The 20,487-nt window shown below is 33.8% G+C and overlaps 1 protein-coding gene across 1 annotated transcript; it reads right to left on the reverse strand.

Moving 5' to 3' along the window:
• Window positions 1-16,640: 16,640 nt before the first annotated feature.
• LOC110721187 (CASP-like protein 1F2) lies at window positions 16,641-18,783 on the reverse strand. Its single transcript, XM_021900327.1, has 3 exons — window positions 18,333-18,783; window positions 18,070-18,193; window positions 16,641-17,125 (listed from the first exon to the last, which is right to left on the reverse strand). The coding sequence occupies exons 1-3, from the start codon at window positions 18,539-18,541 to the stop codon at window positions 16,907-16,909; spliced, it is 552 nt and encodes a 183-aa protein (XP_021756019.1). The 5' UTR covers window positions 18,542-18,783; the 3' UTR covers window positions 16,641-16,906.
• Between the last annotated feature and the right edge of the window lie 1,704 nt (window positions 18,784-20,487).

Raw genomic sequence — 20,487 nt, forward strand, 5'->3', positions numbered from 1 at the left:
CCAAATAAGCTTGACCATAGTCGAACATAGAACTTGACTTTAGGTTGCGAACTTCATTGCATCATGCTTGATGATGTGCTTATACGTGCATTTTTTTATTGACTTTTTTTATTTAATTTTTTTTACTCTTATCAAACCCTTTTTATTTTTTTTAGAGTCGAGTCATAGATTTTTTTTTAAATTTGATTCAACCCGGATTTTTATTCTCGTATCCTGCACAAGAGTTAACTTGTTTTGGTCATAGCCGGAGTTTTAGAAAGATTACCTGTCTTGCCAGCTATGGATCTGTAGCCCCGAGTTTTATCTTTCGTTCAGCGTTGATTTTGTCCCAATCAGAGTCACAGATAAAAAGTCATAACTGATTTACTACAGCCTGTCCGATTTAGGTGTCTTTTTAGCATCAACTTACTTTTGTTTTATTTTAAAAAAAATAAAAAAAATTAGTATTGGCCAAATCCTTTAATCCATGTCAAATCATATAACATAGGATTATAGATTTTTATTTTTTTTTATTTTTTATTTTTTATACCCATGAGTCCTAACTCTTCTAGAATTATAGTCCTCTTCCTAGTTTCTTGTGATCAATTTTTGTGCTAACCTTAACATGTGTTCTTTGATTGTTTTTGGTCTTATTTATGACTAACAATTTCCAATGGACCGTTTTTACCTAGTAAATAGCATAAACATCAAAATTTAACAAAATTAATCAAGTTAGTTTGTCTTTTAGTCTTACGTGCTATTTGGTCATTAGGTCCTTTGTTTTTCAAAACGTCCTCATGTCTAGCCATGCGATCATATCACGAGTCTTAATAAATTCACCTTATCACACATGTTGAGTCATTGCACACACTTTGTCTTCGAGTAATGCACTATATTGTTTATGATCGTATACTAGGACCATGCATGCATCGTTTTCCATCGTAATAGAAATGAGTGGAGTATTTCTCATCAGTTTTCAAAATCGTTTCATACACTCTTCCTTTTCAATCCGAGTATTGAGTGAATGCATTAAATGAGTTCTTCCTTACACAGTACTTGAGTCTAAAATAACTAGGCAATAGTTGGAAGAATAAGGGGAACGTCACTCCTTCCTTCTTTCCTTCCAATCAAAGCATCAACAACAAGAAACTATTTTCCTCAGCAGACAGCTAGAAGTAACTAATAAACAGCCATGAAGACAAAGCACGATGCAAACTTCACACCAAGATTTCATGTTTTCTACTTCTTTTGTTTCAAACCCTTCTCCCTAAAAAGTCTATCATAGGTTCTCCTTATCCATGTGTCTATGTGTTACATTTCTTACCTTCTTCATAAATGAGCATCTCTTTCTTACATTCGATCATGTCATTTGCAAAAAAAAAAAAAAAAAAAAAAAAAAAAAAAAAAAAAAAAAAAAAATCACTTACCAAACTAAACACAAGGTACACCAATGACTTGAGGCACCTCTACAACCCTGTCATTTCCTGTTAATCGTTCAATCACTTTCCATTTCATCATCAACCACTTTGAGCCTCGTCTAATGTTTGGCCTTCATTTCTTCAACCCACATTTACTTAACCCTGAGATTGGAACATGTGTAATTATAACATTCAAAAAGAAAGTAAAAAAAAAAAGGAAAAGCAACAATAAAACAATGTCTAAGGGCAAGTGTTCCAATGTCTTTAATATGAACACGTCTCAAATTGCGTCTCTCATCGAGTGCTTGGTACCGTGCCTGAGAAACATGAATACTAAGTGAGTGATGGACCTCATGATTTGAGATTGCCCACATTGATTCAAAAGAATGAAAAAAAATGTAAAAAAAAAAAATAAGAAGAAGAAGAAATGAAAATAAACTTGCAAAATTCAAAACAAAAAAATATATGAAAAATAAAACTTGCAAAGTCTAATACACAATTGCATATCTTGGGGGCGTCTCTCGGGTCTTGAGCCTTTTACCCCTTTCTTCTTTAAACCTTCAGCATAACCACCTTACAACCCTTGAAAGACCTCTTTGAGGTGTACACACACTTGTGCAAAGTTCAGCTAGAGCTACGTTGGCCTGATTCCTAACGGATAAGTAGGCAACCTCACATCGAGGTGCGACCACATTCACATTCATATTCACATTTATATTCATACCCATGGTAGATTGAGTCAAAGAATATTCAATGCTTACCCCTACCCATTTATAGCTAGACTTGGGGGCTTGATCCCACATCATTTAGCCTACCCAGCCTAAATAGTCACCATTTTGACTCTTCTCACATAAATTTCCATCACCACAGCCTTTGCAGTCAGCCTTAGTATCACATTCATACACTTCACTCACACATCCCTATCCATATCCATATGATCTTTCCTTTTAAGAACCTTTATAATGAAATCTTGTTTCAACAATCATCTTTCAAGACAACATTCATTAGAAAAAACATTGTATACTTGCTTAGCTTCCTGATCTGAGCAATGTTCATTGTTTCACGCATTGCATAATGTGCTGAGCAACATTTATATATCAATGATTTTTAATATCGTGCTTAGCTCCTTGACCTAAGAAACGTTCATTATGCAATAATCACTTCATATATATACGCGATTAGCCTCAAGACCTAAGTGACGTTCAAGATCGCTTCTTTACACCATATATGATGCTTAGCTCCATGACCTAAGTTCATTCATCAATCGTGTCACATGATGTAATTGTCCTTAGCCTCCTGGCCTAAGGACATGCATCATGCATACATTATTTTCAAGACAAGCAATTCAATCCGTACGATTCATTTTGTCTTACTCAACACGGTAGTTAAAAAATTCTTCCCTTTTTCACGTCTTTTCTTTTAAGGAAGTTCAAAAAACTTTTTCAAAATTTTCTCATCGAGGGAAGTTCGAAAACAAAACTTCATTTTTCACGTCTTTCTTTTTCGGGAGAAAGTCGGTACCCTCCACTCATGACAAAAATTGACGGAAATTTTTTTCTTTTGCATCTTCGTTTGCTTGTGCCTGCACACACACATATACACGCACACACACTCACAAGTCAAACACATGTCATGTCACATCAAGTCAAACTTCGTCAAGTCAATCACAATATATGCGAGTCCATTGGCAAATTTATTTTTGCAGGTCTCATCTACAGGGCACGTTCGGGGACAAGCGAACCAACTACAACTCACGTCCGGGGACAAGCGGACCATCTACATCCCCACGTCCGAGGAAAAGCGGACCATCTACAGCCCCACATCTGGGGACAAGCGGACCATCTACAGCCCACGTCCGGAGACAAGCAGACCATCTACAGCCCACGTTCGGGGACAAGCAAACAATTTACAGCCCACGTTTGGGGACAAGCGGACCATCTACAGCCCACGTTCGGGGACAAACGGACCATCTACAGCCCACGTTCGGGGACAAGCGGACCATCTACAGGTGGATTTCTTCAAGCATTGAAAACCGCCAAATTCATCTATCGACTTTCCTCAAGCATGGAAAGCATTATCGGTGGATTTCTTCAAGCATAGAAAAACGCCAAAATCATATGTCGACTTTCCTCAAGCATGGAAAGTGTCATCCGATAGGTTTTTTCAGGCTTAGAAAGCTACCAAACTCATCTGTCGGCTTTCCTCAAGCATGGAAAGCATTTCAACAAACGTCATCCGGTGGATTCCTTCAAGCATAGGAAAATACCAAACTCATTTGTCACCGATACATTGGTGTCAGATACGCATTCTATCCCTTTACTCTTTTATCTGTAGAACTAACATTTTTCTGCAAGTATCGGCGTATATAGGGTGATTTAGGATCGCAAAACGTCTTAAATCATTCTCCGTCCCTATCGACTACTTTGACTATCGTTTTCAAAACTGACATTTCTACAAACTCAGTCAAAGTGGGGGCTTCTGTAGACACCTAAAAATGTCTCCCCAAAACCAAACTCGATGATGAACAACCTTTCACTGCCATTATTGGTCAGGTTGAGTATTTAATCTTGGAGTGCTTAAATCCATATTTCCATTTAATATAACCACCCAAACTTCTATCCCATTTCCCCAAACCATAACTTATTTTCTTCTTTTCGTGCCTTTAAACCCAAAATAATTCATTTCGTGTCTTTTAAAATCATTCATTTCGTGTCCTTTTTATTTTGGTCTAAAATCTGGGTCCAGTTATTTAATAATTGAATGAGGCTTGAAAAGAGCTTTCCAATGATATTTTATAAACCCAAATCCGAGTTATAACAAATAAGTTATGGCCAAAATATTAAACTGAGCCCAAACCGAATCTAAGCCCACCTTACCTATGACCCAATGATCATGTGGAGGGTCCAAATGATTTATTCCAATTTCTAAACCAATTAGGATTAATTAGAAGCTTCTATAAGTTTCTAGAAGATCCTAATTATCCTTTTTGAAAAGATAAGATTAAAGAGTTTGAAATTGAATAAACTTTTCCTTCTGAAAATCCTATTTCTATCCGAATTGAAAGACGTTCAAAGATAGATAGATATTATTTTCTTTCCTCACATTTTTTATCCAAATTTTATATTGTTGGATATCCCTTGAAACTATTTTTCCAATGATATATTATAATATCAATTTCGAGCTATAACGGAAAAGATATGAATAAAATGTCAAACTCTATCCAAAACTGAAACCTTCTTACTGTTTCGGATATATCTTTTGTTCTAAAAAATATTTTAATATTATTCCAATTGGGTTAGAAATTAGACTTTAATAGCTTTCCAATATATCTTATTCATCTCAATCCAATTTCTGGATCAAAAGATATGATAAAAACAAAAACCGCAAAAACCGCAGTCTATCGAGTTTTATTCCGATTTGTTTCGGATCTTATCTTAATTCTTCGACTCTTCTTTTTTTTTTCTCCATAAATAGAGGTCATATCTCCCCTTTTTCAAGAATCAACAAGCTTGATCATCATATCATTCTCTTCTCTCTCTTTAGCCTAAACACTAGCCTTCCTATTCTCTCATAATACTTCTCCTAATCACTCCAAGGAGTCCATACAATACCCAAATTAGTTCTATACTTAAAACCAAGGCGTGAAAATGTAAAATTAACTGAGGGTTTGGACCAAATCAAATCTACCTTAATTTAATTTAATTTTCAATTTGATTTATGTTTTTTATTGAAGTTACTAACAGTTTATTCATTATGTAGCAATTCAAGGAAACGCGGAAAGTGAGTAATTGATTCACTTAATTACTCTTATTTTAATATTGCTAGTATCATGATTATGTTGATTTTATATTTCATTTGACTAACAATTTATTGTTAAATTGCTTCCAATATTAATGTTTATTTTATTATATTTATGATCACCATATTGCATGTTAAAGGGAATAAGTAATTGAAAATCACGCTTAATAAGATAATTTGGACGACCGGTTTAGATTCCTTTTTAATCTTGTTGTTAATTGAAGTGATCACGATATTTTAGAATTATGTGTTGCATGAATATTCAACCAGTTAGAATAATATTAGTTTGAAGCAAATTGAATCTTTGTTTGCATGCCTTTGAGATCTCAGGAATCACTTTTCACTATAAGAATCGAGTAGAGGCCAATACGGGCGATTGAGACTCCATGACTCACTTCGTATCATCATCCCCGATCCTCCTTTCGTGGTTCCGAACCATATGGAGTTAGTAATCTCATGGATTATGAATGGGGTGTAACCTTCACGGGTCAATCGTTGTTGCCTTCGTTGTCCCTTTATTCGTGGTTGCCTTTTATGATCCGTGAACGGTTTACAAAATCCTTAAAAACTTGTTGGCGGCTCCCTACTTTCCTTGTCCTTAATCGTATTATGTCAATTCCCACTTCCTATGAGTGTCAAGCATATTCACAACATGTTTTAACGTAGGCGTACTTCGAACGACGCCTACAGGGGGCTTTTGTAGACACCCATTTGTGTCTCCCCAAAACCAAACCCGGTGATGAATACCTTTTGCGTCGAATCATAATCGAATAAAGAGAAAGTGTGGAAAGTCTAATGATTGCGGTTAGTTTTTATTAAAAATCTCTCTTTCTATTTTCGAAAACCTACTTTATTCTATGAATATAGCCAATACAGTTTAGTTTGGTCCATGATATGTGTCCAATAATGGTGTGGTATGATAGGGCTCAAAAAGAGCTTTACAACGACATATTATAAGCATAATTCCAATGAATAATGAGGAAGTTATGGCCAAATTACAAAACTGGGCCCGATTTGATTTTCATAAGCGGCCCAATGATCTAGAGGAGGACCTATTATGAATTATCTTTCCTAATGCAATTACGATTGATTATAGTCTTCTAGAATCTTCTAGAAGGTTCTTTTGCATCCTAATGGGATTGGGATTGATAATTATATTTTATGAGTTTTATTTGGAATAAAAAAAAGTATTTATGTGAAATTACGATTTTACCCTTCGTATGGACTTTTACGACTTAATTATATTATCAATTCCGGCGCGGCGACAGGAGTTGTTACGGCGACAGAGTTAGTTTTATTCCTCTTCAAACTCTGATTTAATCTGGCTATTTTCGTTATAAATAGCGTCTTTAGACCTCCGTTTCTCATAAACCAGAATTCTCTCGTTCTACTCTCTCTTTAAGCTAAAGCTTGAGTCTCTCTCTTTCTAAACCAACCCTTTTTACAAACAAAATTTCCCCATTCACGAGATCTAGAAAAACCTAGCAACATTCAAAGTTGCCTTCGCCCTAGACGTGAAAGGTTTTCTATTTCTGAGGGTTTGGTCCCAAATCTTTATTTCAATTATTTAATTTAATTGTCTTTATTTTATATTTTCCTTGAAGTTACTAACGTGTGTATTTTGTTATTAGAAAGAGATACGAGGCATCCAAGTAAGTGTTTTAATTGTTTAATTGATATTATGATATAGAAATCATGTTTAGGTTTTTATTTTGATCCCTAGTATCATGTTAGGATGTTTTTCTTAGTACGATGTTTAGGGTAAAGAATAAATTTCTAATATCAAGTATGATTAAAAGGATGCTTCCTATTTTCTTTCCTAATAGCATGTTAATATCATGTTAGGGTTAAAGCTTTGATCTTTATTGTTTAGTGACATGCTAGGGTTTGTTATTAATCTTGTTAGTATCATGTCTAGGATCTTGCTATTATTATTATGCTTTATTGTTAACATGATTATGATGATTATTATTATTATTATTATTATTATTATTATTATTATTATTATTACTATTATTATTATTATTATTATTATTATTATTATTATTATTACTATAATAATTATTATTATTATGATTATTATGTTGCTATATATTTTTGTTATTGCTTGATCACGCCTTTTATGCATGTTTAAAGGGAATTGGTACTTGTAATCACGCTTAATAAGATAATCAATAACCTTGTTTAGGTTAATTTGATTATAATTCAAGTGATCGCTAATAATAGATTTATTTGTGCATTAATGTTCAACCAACATAGATATATAAACAGGTTTAGGGTTAGCCTAATGATTGCATGTTAGTTAGAAAGCGCACATGAATACGAGAAAAATAAATTAGAGGCCTATTATTACTTATTAGGGAAGGTTCTTTCTCTTTTAGATTGGATTTGTACCTTCATCCCCGAACTTCCAGTTTTGGTTCCAGACCTATTGGAGTTGACGATGTCATGATCGTTAAGGGGTATAACCTTCACCCTGTGGACGGTTTACAAGTTCCTAAAACTTGTTGGCGACTCTTTTGCTCTAGCTTCCTTCCCTTTGGATGACACCATGCTTGAGTGTATGATCACAGTAGGGTTCAAGTTTGGGGTAATGCTTGAAATATTTCCTACAAGTATTAAGGTTGTTTTTACCTTATTTTCATAGCTTTCTTTCTTAATAAATGCTTAGTTTTATACATTTCCTACTTAATTTACCTTTTCTTTCTTATTTTGGGGGTTTTTTTAATTGTTTTTCTAGTGTTTTCTCCTTTATTTCCTCTCATTTTGTGGTTGTAGGTATTGTACAAGGTTCGGGTCTTGATATTGGTGGTATAGTGAATCGAAAGATGCTTTTGGAGCAAGCTCGTAGAATTGGGAAAGTTCAAGATGTAAGAAAGTGGATGCTCCAATAATTTCTAGCTCTTGCGCTCTGAAGTTGCGCTTTCAAGAAATCACGGTATTGAATCCATTGTCAAGTCCATTTAAATCTGGCATGCTTAGTGACTATCATGAATATATTGTGTGCACTCACGAAGACCCATTTGCGAGCGCACAAGGCTACAAAGAAGTCAAAGAAACCTAGAAGCGCGCGGGCGCGCAGCCCACACGCGCGTGTACGCAGCCACACGAGCGGGCGCGTAGCCCCTTTGCGCGGGTGAACCACTTCGGGTTTCCGCTTTTGCTTAGTTTTGTTCTCGTGTCTCTTATAAATGCTTTTATAATCCAATTTTTTAGGAAGTTTTAGACATAATTTTGATCATAATTTTATCTTAGTTGAGATTTTCTCTCTGTAGTTTTTGTGTTAGTTTAGGAGTAGAGTCAAAGAGAGAAAGTGAGAAATTTCAATGATAATTTGAGAGATTGATTATACAAGGGTGACACTTGTATTGAAGATCTTCTATTATCCATGAGCATTTCTAACGCTATCTCATTTTATTACTTTGTTTAATTTCATGTTTGTTTGATTTGATTTTGAAGTTTGATTCTTGATTAGTGTAATTAATCTTTATATTTTGTTGATTCTTGATTTCTTTGGTTGTTTTTTTATTAGATGATGATTCTTGAGTAGCTGTTTTGCTAGGGATTGGCTTAAACTTGTATGATTGATTGATTGTGATTAATTTTGCAATTGTGTTAATTGATTGTTGAGATTAAAATGATTAATATAAATTTGTATGTGTGTATTTTGATCAGGCCTTAAGAATTATGCTAGATTGCATTGTGATTTCCAATGATACGAACCATTGATTTAGGAATTGCAATTATCGATTGGTTTGGATTGTGATTCTCCTTGTTTGTTATTCGTAGGGACCACTAGCTTAACGATTAAGAAATAGCTCTTTGATTTTAATTGATAGCTCTTATCTTAGTCTTCCCAACCATTCATTACATGTTCTTCCCAAGTTTTTGCAATTGCATGATTACTTGTTGATCCTCATTCCGTAGTGTTTTATTTGATTGATTCTTTGTTTTGTTAGTTGATTAGTCTTAGTTACTCTATCATTTGGGTTCGACCCTTGAGTTACCTCTATACTTGTATTTAGGTTTATTAAGTGATTATAAATTTTGTTTGGCTTAGGGAGGATTAGTAAATGGCCATTTTTTCCCCCTGTCAAAATATGCGACATGTTGATGCCAGCAGTGCTAGCACCAGCCTACAAGCACGCGAGTAGGCCTAGCAGCAGCCCTGTAGCTCGCATGGGCTTGTGGCATGCTAGCAATCCCATTCGAAGGGCCAAGGATGCAACATGGCATGCTTTGAGGCCCAAAGCTTGGTCAGTTCCATGCACATGGGGTTGGTAGGTGTATGCTTGTTCTCAAAGGATGGGTTTGTGGTCCATACTTACTCCCTTCGTCATGTTGACACTTTTCATTTTACTATTACATAGCTAATTTAATTTAATTTGGAATTAAATTATTTGCTTACTTTTATCACTCTATTATTTCTCCCACATGGAAAGATGATTAAAGTTTTTAGGAGCCTTTGCCTATATATACCAACTTTAGGAGTTGGGATTATTCACTTGAGTTGAACTTAATAAGGAATCTCTCAATGGGTGGGAAAACCTTTAAGTTTGTAATACTCTTAATTTTCTTGGTTTAGCCCTGACTAATCTTCGGGGTAGGGGCCGTTCGGGTCGGGTCTCTAGGGTGTGAGAAGTTGAAGGCTTGCGCATTTGTGGGGCTCTACGCTTCAAGGGTATGATCGTCTTTTCTTCTTTCTCTCTCTTGGTTAATTAATTATGTTGTTATTGTTAATTAATATGCATGTTAGTTACTTTAATTTGTGTATAGATTTTGGGAGGGTTTTGTTCTGTGTGATGTCGGACATCACAAAACCCAACACCCTCTAACTCGAGGCCTCGCTAGAGCCAATGAAGGAAAGTACTTGTACAACCAAACTTACAAGAAGTCGAAGAGTCCAAGAACCGATAAACATTGAGACATGTCTGAAAAATCACCAGATTATAAGAGAATATACCTCTATGACTTTTCAAAGGCTGGAGACAACAATATTTATCATGTAGTGTTACTGGCGACATGCGTACATGCTAACCCACTAAAGGTCGCGTAGCCAATGCTGGCCCAGTTGTACATGCTAACCCGCTAAAGGCCGCGCAACACTGATAGATAATGCAGCAAAGCACGGTTCTCCCTCTCAGGAGAGAAGGTCCTCGACATGAGAAGTGGAACAAAAACGCAAACCCGTTGCTCTAAGGTAGTCGCATCATCATACAAAGCCTCCGCAAGCGGTGTTGTATGGATCGCCTTCTTGTTCGAATCCTTTCTCTATGCCAACATTAGCCTTGAATGCAACAAGACCCAACTGCTCTGCGATTTCTAGAGAGGCCAAAGTGTACAGCTTATCTGTAGGAAGTGGAGTCGGTCGAAATTCGAGCCCATTGATGACAGTGAAGTCTGAAAGGGTGATAGTTATCTCACCCCAGGGAAAATGGAACGTGTTCATAGTGTCCCAGAAGAACTCTAAGACACCCTGAACAATAAAACGACTCTCTCGAAAAGACTAGAAGGCAAAATTAATCTATATAACTCCTAAAGTACCCTCACCGCCTCATTCTCGACGATGTGCTGATGGTAGAAAGATAAGATGGTATTGTTGCCTGAACCATGGCAACGTGCGTGTTCCTCCGTTTATCCTAGCAAAACACACTGAGAGATGTGGTAGACCGGCTGAAAAGTCAGGGTGTGCTCATCCCACTCAAGGAAAGACCATGTATGTCTGGTAGAAGCGTCGTCCCCGTCTCCTACGAGCTCGTCCTCTTGGTGAGACGAGAGGGAATGTTAACCAGAACCTCAGCGTGGAGCCATACTATTTATTGTGGACATTAAAACAGTAAATTAAAAGTTCTATGGTGTCTAAGTTCGCCTAGCCGCATGATACTATGTTTGCCAAAAAAAGTAAAAAAAATGTAAAAAATGAGCATGATTTTGATTCGCACAACAACGAAAATTTCGAGCACAAAAACAATTTCTTGCAAATTATGACAAATATTGCAACAAATTAAGCACAAAGAGCAACCAAAATCATGAAGAACAAGCCACATTCAACAACCTAGATTGTTTAACAATGGCAAAATGTTCGTTTCTACACAAAATTTAAAAATTCTCACAAAGCGATATACAAACGCATACAAGCAATTTCATGGTAAGAAATTTGACTAAAATCAAGAAAACAATGAAAACCCATTTTGGATTATCGAAAAAAAGGAAAAATAAACCCTCAAAATTTGTCAAAAATAAGAAAAGTTTGAGCAAAACTTACATAGATTTGCAAAACAAATTAAAAATGCATAGCTTTAAGACAAATTTGAGCAAATTTGGTTGAGAAACGACCAAACACGAGAGTATTAAAGATCCACGGTGACGAAAGAACAATATGAGCAGCCGGAAAAAAAAATGATGAAGAAGAAAGGTTTAAATTCGCAAAACGCGAATTCATCGTGGCGCAATAAGCTGCCGCAACGCGACAATCCTGATTTCTTCTGCATCAGCCTTCATGGGTCCCACCATTTGATTTTTTGTATGTGGACCATTTTCATTCGTTTGAGCTTTTTGATGCACCATTAGGCCTTTGAGCCTCACGATGAGCGATTATTTAAATATTTAATTTGATTCGTAATCGTCTCAATTACGATTTTGATTGATGATCATCCTGATGACAATCATTGTGCTGATTAAGCAAGCCTAAGATTGGCTAAGCATGCACGCCTAACACATTGGTAAAACAATTTTGAGAGGCGACTATGATTGTCTTAGCATGTTCACCTAATCATTAGTTGAGAACATTTAAAAACACCTAAGCGTTGGTGGCAAATATTAAATTCCTAAGATTATTGGAAGGTTTCTACGGAAGTAAGTTTAAATCTCGGTAAAATCTTGAGATGAGATGTCATGGTGAATTTTCCAAAGATGGAGAGGATACCACTTCTAGGAGTGAAGGCAAGAAGATTTGAAGATCCCTAAGCATTGTGATCTTCGACAACGTTCTAAAAGATTTAGAAAGGTGAGAAGACGACTAGAGATGAGGAAGTCTTAGACAACTTTCGCTAAGATTGTGGAGGTTGTTATCTAATTTAAGAAGAGGTTCGTGATGTAGCAGTCTTCGACGGCTTTCGCTCCAATTACGGAAATTAGCACCTGATTTAAGAAGACGTTTAGTGATGTAGCGGTCTTTGATGGCTTTCACTAATATTGTGGAGTTTATCACTTGATTTAAGAAGATAGTTTATGATGTAGCGGTCTTCGATGGATTTTGCTAAGATTATGGAGGTTATCACCTGATTTGAGAAGACAGTTCATGATATAGTGGTCTTTGACGACTTTCGCTAAGATTGTGAAGGTTTTCACTTGATTTGAGAAGATGGCATGAGATGGGTGATCTTCGACGACTTTCACTAAGATTGTGGAGGTTGCCACCTGATTTGAGAAGATGGCACGAGAAGGACGATCTTCAATGGCTTTCGTTAAGATTATGGAGGTTTTCAATTATTTACAGGTTATAATCAGGTCGGGTCATTCTCAGGTTCGAGTCGGGTTTAGTTCAAGTCAATAATTTGCGGGTTATGATCAAGTCGAGTCATTCTCGGGTTTGAGTCGGGTTCGGTTCAAGTCAATAATTTGCAGGTTATAATCGAGTCGGGTCATTTCCAAGTCAATAATATCAAGATTTTTTTTAGTAATTTCATATGGCACAATGCCCATCTTGAATTTTAATTTCCTAGAAAACCATCTGTCACATTTCTCAACTGTTTCGTCCCTGAAATTCGTCCCTAAAAACATATTGTAAAACTAACCTCTTAAAATTCAAAGTGAAATATTGGAAGAATAGAGTTAGGATTCAATTTCCGTTCCAATACCAATATGAGATAACAACCTATACATATTGATTCAATAACAAGTCGGGTTGAATTTGGGCCGAGTTATTAACAAGTGCGGTTGATTTGGGTCGGGTTTATAACAGGTCAGGTTGAAATTCGAGTCGGGTTAAATTCGGGTCGGGTTAGGAACATATCGGATTAAATTCGGGTCGGGTTAGGAATAGGTCTGGTTGAATTTGAGTTTTAACGGGTTTAAACCGGTTTAGGTCAATTTCGGTTCTGGTCGGGTTCGGTTCAGGTCAATAATTTACGGGTTACATTCGTGTCGGTTCGTCTATAAGTCGATTAATGTTCGGGTATGGGTCTCAAATACTCGGGTCAACTGGGGTCTAGGGTTGGTTTCAGGTGGGTTAGGTCGGGTTAGGGTCACCATTTTTTTTGGGTTTAGACGGGTCGTTTAATAAGTCGGGTTAGGGTCGGTATTTTGGGTCCGATAAGCTTTAGACATCTCTAACTAGCTAATCTCGAAGTTGCCTTCGACCTCGACGTGAAAGGTTGATAGTTCTAAGGGTTTGGCCCAAATCTATACTTCAATTCATAGTTGATTTGTTCGTTTGATTTAATCTTTCTTGAACTTTACGTGTGTATTGTTTTGATAGAAAGAGATACGAGGCATCAAAGTGAGAAATTTGATTGCTTAATTGTTCTATTGATATAGAAATCATGCTTAGAATATTTTTTTTCATTCTTAGTGTCATGTTAGGATGTTCTTTTAATTCCTAATATCATGTTAGGATGTTGATTTTAATTCCTAGTAAATGGTTAGGGTGTAAACTAATATTTCTAATATTATGAATTCTAGTATCATGTTTATGATAAAGCTTTGATCTTGATTATTAGTGACATGCTAGGGTTTGTAATTAATCTGTTTAGTATCATGTCTAGGACCTTGCCAATTATATTTTGATGATATTTATATGAAGATGATTGTTGTGTCAATTATACATTGCTTAATTATTCATAATATATTAATATTACTTGATTACGGATTTTCCGTAGGTTCAAAGGGAATTTGTACTTAAAATCACGCCTAATAAGATAATTAATAATTTGATTTAGGGCTAATATGATTTTAATTCATGTGATCACAAATAATAGATCTATTTGTGCATTAATAATCAACCAATGTAAATTAAACAAGTTTAGGACTAATTTATTGTATGTATGTTGATCAAAAACTGCACATGAATATCATAAAAATTAAATAGAGGCCAATTTAAGGAAAGTTCAATCTCTTTTAGGTAGGATTCTTACTACCATCCTCAAATATCAAGTCATAGTTCCAGACCACTATGAAGTTAGCGATCTCCATGATCGTGAATGAGGTATAACTTTCACACCCATGAACAGTTTATAAGTTTCTAAAACTTGTTGGCGACTCTTTTATCTCTATCTTCCTTCCTTTTGGACGCCACCATGCCTATAAGCATGATCATAGTGGGGCTCAAAGTTGATGCTTGAAATACTCACTACACCCTTAGATTTAAGAGATGATTAAGGTGATTAAATCTTCATCTTTATTACGATTTATTCACCCCTCATTGATGCTTTTGAGATTCTTCTATGATCTTCCATGTTCTTCTAATCTTCTCTATATATAGAAGAATCATTTTCCGATTGTTAGACACTTGAAAAACACATCAAACACAATAGCTTAAACACATTCTTTATTGGGCATAAGTTATTTGACGCTAACCTTCAACCCAAAAATGTCTTTAACTGGAAATGGTAGGTTAACCTTAGAAACGTGCTGACTAATACTATAGAGCACCTGGTTGCGTTGGAATTTTGTTTTCAAATCAGTGATTTGCATCACGACATACCGATCATGTTCCATTGTTATAAGATTAATTTTTCGATTTTATTGTTCTCTAATTTTGTAGCCTTGAAAACCACTTATATTACAACATCACTTGCATTCATTCATAAAAGGCGTTGATAGAAAAACTTTTAGCGATAGGGAGTACGCATTTTAAATGAGTATCTCCACTCATGGTAACTGCAAGAAAAGGATTTTCATCCCATCCACTTTGTTTGCCTTATGACACAGAGAGTAGCAATCGTGGGCATCAAAATTGAGTTTAGCGACGTATGACAAATCAGTTAGCTAGTTCTTAAGTGGTTAAAAATTGGTTGTTATAGGTGGATGCATTGCTATGACGACTTTAAACCATTTCGAAAGCCACCTAACAATAATTTCAAAAATTATATAATGTCTCATTATCCCTATTTTCTACTTAATACCTTTTAGCATACTAAATTTTTCTAAGGTAAAAAAACATATACTAAATTTTTCTATTGCTAGGGTAATAAAAGTCAAACTAAGCAAAATGAAAGTGTAGAAAATGATTAGATAATAATGGTGTATTTGTAAGACAAATTATGTAGTGATGGTGTCTTGTAAGACAAATTATGCAGTGATGGTGAAATATGAGGTGAAGAAAAAAAGACTCATTTTGGGGGTAATAGTTACACTAGGGTAAAAGTGTGTAACTATTACCCTCATTATGAGGGTAATGATTTCTCCATTCTCTCTTTTCCTCATGGATCAACTACCTCATTTCATTTGCAAAAACCATACTTTCTACAATTAAACCTCTAACTACTTGCATTTTTTCAAGTTTAAATTTTATTATCCCTTTAATATATTACCCTTAATCTTAGCTTAGTATGCCATTAAACTTGATGCTAACACTGAGAAAGTTTAAAGAGAGTATTATTATGTATATTCTGACTTTAGATTAGTATCATTGAGTGATCAATAATTCAATAGTACCATTGGGTGATCAAATAGTAGTATTGAATATTTAGTGGTACTATGTATGTATGTATGTATGTATGTATGTATGTATGTATGTAGTGGTACTAACTACTCCCGGCCTCCGTCCTCGATTGATAGTCACTTTTGAAGAATATATGACTGGAATTAAGGAGAATTAAAGAAAGTACATTGAAAAAGTAAATTTACATTGGGTATGCAAAAAAGTAGAAGAGAAGGTAATTAAAGTACATGGTAAAGTAAAATTTACATTAGAAAGTTAAATTTAATTTGCACAAATATTTTCACAAATGTTAGAGAATTTTGGTTAAAAAAAATAATATTAATGGGACTTGAAAAAAGCAAATGTGACTAACATTTTGGGTGCCCAAAAATGGCATAAGTGACTATCAATCAGGGACGGAGGGAGTACGTGCATATATTGTATCACTGAATAACCAATGATATTTTATAAGTTTTCACTACTATAATGGAAAGTGGTTTCACTCACCTTTCAGTGCATATAGCATTACCCTGTTTTTAATATTTTAGTAATTGTGCATAAGTACTTAATCTATTGCACACATGATTTTTCATTGTTGTATCCTATAAAAAACAAAATATTGTACTTTTATAATTATTCTTAATGCACATCACACATTCCTTTAATGCTCCTAACAATTACATTGATGAAATATGATAAACAAGCACTTAATTACAGTATGGACGGAGTACAAATTAATTAATGTATTGATGTGAATTGAATAGTTTCATATCAGAGCCTCAAAGATCCTTGTACAGAATAGAAACTCGTTTGACACCAAAGTATATCAATATTCAAGTTGAATTAATTAATAAATAAATGTTTACACCTCCTTCTGAGACATAGATTTGAATGTACACACACCCAAGTATATAGTAAAACACATACATACAAATACATATATAATCAGTTGAAAGTTACAATCAATTTCTTACACGATACATGTACAAGAATTTACAAATATAATCTCTTTGAGCATACACTCAAGAAATTGAAATGAGGAACAACAATATCGTCATTCCTAAATTATCTAGGATTTGAATTGTGCTCGTTTGAAGGCCATGATAGTGAGAACAAAGAGGCAAATGAAAGTGAAATATGACAAGCCAATAGAAATGGCAATATAATTGCAAAAAATTGTTGCATTATCGCATATCTTTGACCATCCTGTTTGGTCTTGCCCATATTTCCCTACATATCCAATTGCTGTTGCTGCTGCACACCCGGAGATCATCAACACCGTAACTATCTGCAATATAAATTAAACTATTAAAATAAAATAAAATATTATAAAAATAAGAGATAATTTAACCTTGAAGTTTTTCGTTGCTTAAATTTAGAAGCAAAATCGTAAAAAAATCAGCAAAATAAAGTATCCAATCAGAAAGGTTTTTTTTTTGTAATTATATCAATAATTGTGGGTCCAATATTTTTTTAAAAGTTGTTGATTCTTTATAGTGTTATCACTTGATAAACAAAATGTGACAAGCTTGTATTTTCTTATTCCTAATTATATTTTTAATGTATATTGAGAATAATAAAACAACATTTTAACACATTACATCTGATAGCTTAGATTTGAAATCAAACTTAACATGAAAATAGTGAAAAAGTCAAAACAGTTAGTTGCATCTATAACTAGTATACTTTTGGAATTAAGTTTTCAATAATAAACTGTGACCACATTTAAACCAATATACATTAAAATTTATATTATGTTTAAGTATTGATGGATGTTTCTTTTAATTAATAAAAAAGTATAGATAGATGTGGTTTTATTTAACTTTTTATAAGATTAAATTTTTTTATACATAGTAATTATTATGGTACGAATTTGTAGTTAAAGACAGCGATGCATGGTTAAGTCGTGTTTTGGACACAATATATATAATTCATTGTTGCAACTATAAGAGAACTAATCGAGAACGTATAAATACAAAGAATGTACCTTCTTTTTGAAAGAGGTCGGGTATAAATATATATAATACCTTCAGTTTGTATTATATGCAACTTTAATGCATTATTTGTGAGATATAAAACCTTCTAAACTTGCATATAATATGAACAAGGGGTAGTATATAGAGTGATAAAGGTATGACATGCACTTTTAAAGCTAAAATTATGTGATTGGCCCATAATAAACAATCATGTATGTTAAGGACAATTGCTTAAGCTGTAGTATTAGCTACTTACCAAATCCTGGAGAAATAAAGAAAAGTAGGCCTTCCAATTGGTTTTTAGTGCAAAGAATACACATATAGTGAATATTGAAAGCACTAAATATGCACATATGGCGATATTTGTACCAAGCAAGAACCTGCATGTTTATTGCAAGAATATGGTCAACTAACTAGAATAACTACTAATAATAATTAATGCACATAAAGAACATTATTATTAATGAACTTTAATTAGTTATTTATTTAAACAAAAATAGAATTGAATAAGAAAATTACTTGAATGCTGAAGAGTAGCTGTACTTTGCTTGTATTATGATACCAAAAACCTCGGTAGATTGGCCACTATTAACCATAACAAATATAGAAGCTATAGCAGACATTGCTGCTAAGCTCCTAAGTAAAATTTGTGTTACACATAAGATTTTGCAAGACGTGTTTGCCGGGGGATTGGATTCATTAGCGTGTAAACCATCATTCAAACCCATTGCTAAAATCGCGTAATTTCTTGATGAGGCTAAGTCTTTGTTGATGGGTATACGAAAATATTAACGTAACTCTCCTTAAGGATAGAAAAATAAATAGAGAGAAAGAAAGAAATGAGTTAGTACAATTGTACAAGTATGTGAAATGTAAGTAGTAGGTCTGAACTTATACTAGTATATGAAAAGGCGATTATAATTAAATTAAGGATTTATCATGCGCTTGCTTGGGGGTTATTCAGGACACATAAAATATTTATTTAAACTTACGACTTTGGGTTCAACATTTATAATTTATTTTATATTCTTATTTAATATAATCCACATCTAATTAATAATAAGTCCGTGTATGATTTATTGGGGGCCTTCACCTACAAGATCAATCAATTACTATTTTCATAAGGGAAGTTTAATTTTACGAATTGCAATGAATACACAATTTTAGGAATAGTTTAAGTTTTTTTTTTTTAATTGTCATCTTTAGGAATTTATCCCTACCTATACCATCTAACTCATTATTACTTATTTGCCTTTATGAATGTTATTTTTTTTTTCTTGAAATCTTAAGGATATTGTGTAGTCATTATACTCTTAAAATATTTGCTTTCATATTTTTTCTTATTAATGTTTCCAACAATTAAAGTTATGGCATAATGTCAAATCAAAAGAGTTATCCGAGCATAACTAATTATGGTGCACACATCGTGTCCCTTAGCCCCCTAGTATGTGTAAATGTGAGGTTTGTATATTGAAATTTTATCCGTCACAATAAGATTTTAGTGTTACATGTCTCTTAGCCCCCAGTATGTGTAAATGTGAGGTTTGTATATTGAAATTTCATCCGTCACAATAAGATTTTAGTGTTACATGTCTCACTCAATACATCTAATGAGTAGGTAGTGCATTAATTATTTAATGGTTGGATGAACACCTAATAGCATTTTTTATTCTTTTAAATGGTAAGATACTGGGGTTCCCCCCACCTTATCACAGGAATGGAGGGGAAGAGAATTGAACCCCCAACCACTTGTGAGGTATGTCCTCGAAAACCTTATAACATTAGAGTACATTGTATTAACTTTCTTAACAAAATATACTTCCTGCGTCCTAAAATAGATGACACGTATTGACTTTTGACACTTTTCATTAACTTTTCTTTGATTAACCTTAGTGATTTATAGGTATAAAAAAATATAGTCATTTGAGATTAATAGATTCATTTCAATGTGTATTTAATTAAAATTCAATTTTTAGTATTTTTTTATAGTATTATAATCAAAGATATTTTTCGATTGAGCTTTTACAATGACAAACGTGATAAAAGAAACGTGTCATTTAATTTGAAATGGAGAAAGTATTTCATTAATCTATTAAATAATAGCAATATGTTGGTTTGTTTTTATGCACTAATTTTAAGTCAACTTTGCATGTTTTGAGAAACAAAAGAAGAATGTATATATTATGCTTGCTTGGACATGATCATCCTCTATTATTTTATGGGGCATAATAATATAAAATTATTATAATAGAGAATTAAAGAATGGGCATTTTAAAAAAAGCATAAATACTCAGAATCATAAAGCCTCTTTAATACTATTCAAAAAAAATTATAGCCTCTTTAAAATCAATTCAAGTAGCAGTAAAAAATATGTCATTGGGTTGATTCGATCATATCAATTTGCTAAGTACTCATAATGTTTTTTAACTTTATTAGTTGAGAATTAGAGATACTTTATTGATATTTTCAATTAGCTAATTTTACATTAAGAAAGGATGAATAATATTACACATTGATTAAGTGTTAACCCAAAACACTACAAATTTTAATGCATAACAAGTGGTACCTTTATTAGTACAATCAATGAAATTTCTTTAATTTATTCGTGTGCTTTTACCTGTAAAAAAAATAACATTTTATTGGTTATACCTTTAAAATATAATGATTGTATAGT

Source organism: Chenopodium quinoa, unplaced genomic scaffold (genome assembly GCF_001683475.1).
Source record: "Chenopodium quinoa cultivar QQ74 unplaced genomic scaffold, ASM168347v1, whole genome shotgun sequence".
Classification (NCBI taxonomy): domain Eukaryota; kingdom Viridiplantae; phylum Streptophyta; class Magnoliopsida; order Caryophyllales; family Amaranthaceae; genus Chenopodium; species Chenopodium quinoa.

Bases quoted from the DNA above. Each gene is read 5' to 3' on its own strand.
- LOC110721187 (XM_021900327.1), bottom strand. From the start codon at position 18,541: ATGGGTTTGAATGATGGTTTACACGCTAATGAATCCAATCCCCCGGCA. The intron at 18,194-18,332 runs GTAATTTTCTTA...ATAAACATGCAG, and splicing joins AGCTACTCTTCAGCATTCAA to GTTCTTGCTTGGTACAAATA. The intron at 17,126-18,069 runs GTAAGTAGCTAA...TTTATATTGCAG, and splicing joins CTTTATTTCTCCAGGATTTG to ATAGTTACGGTGTTGATGAT.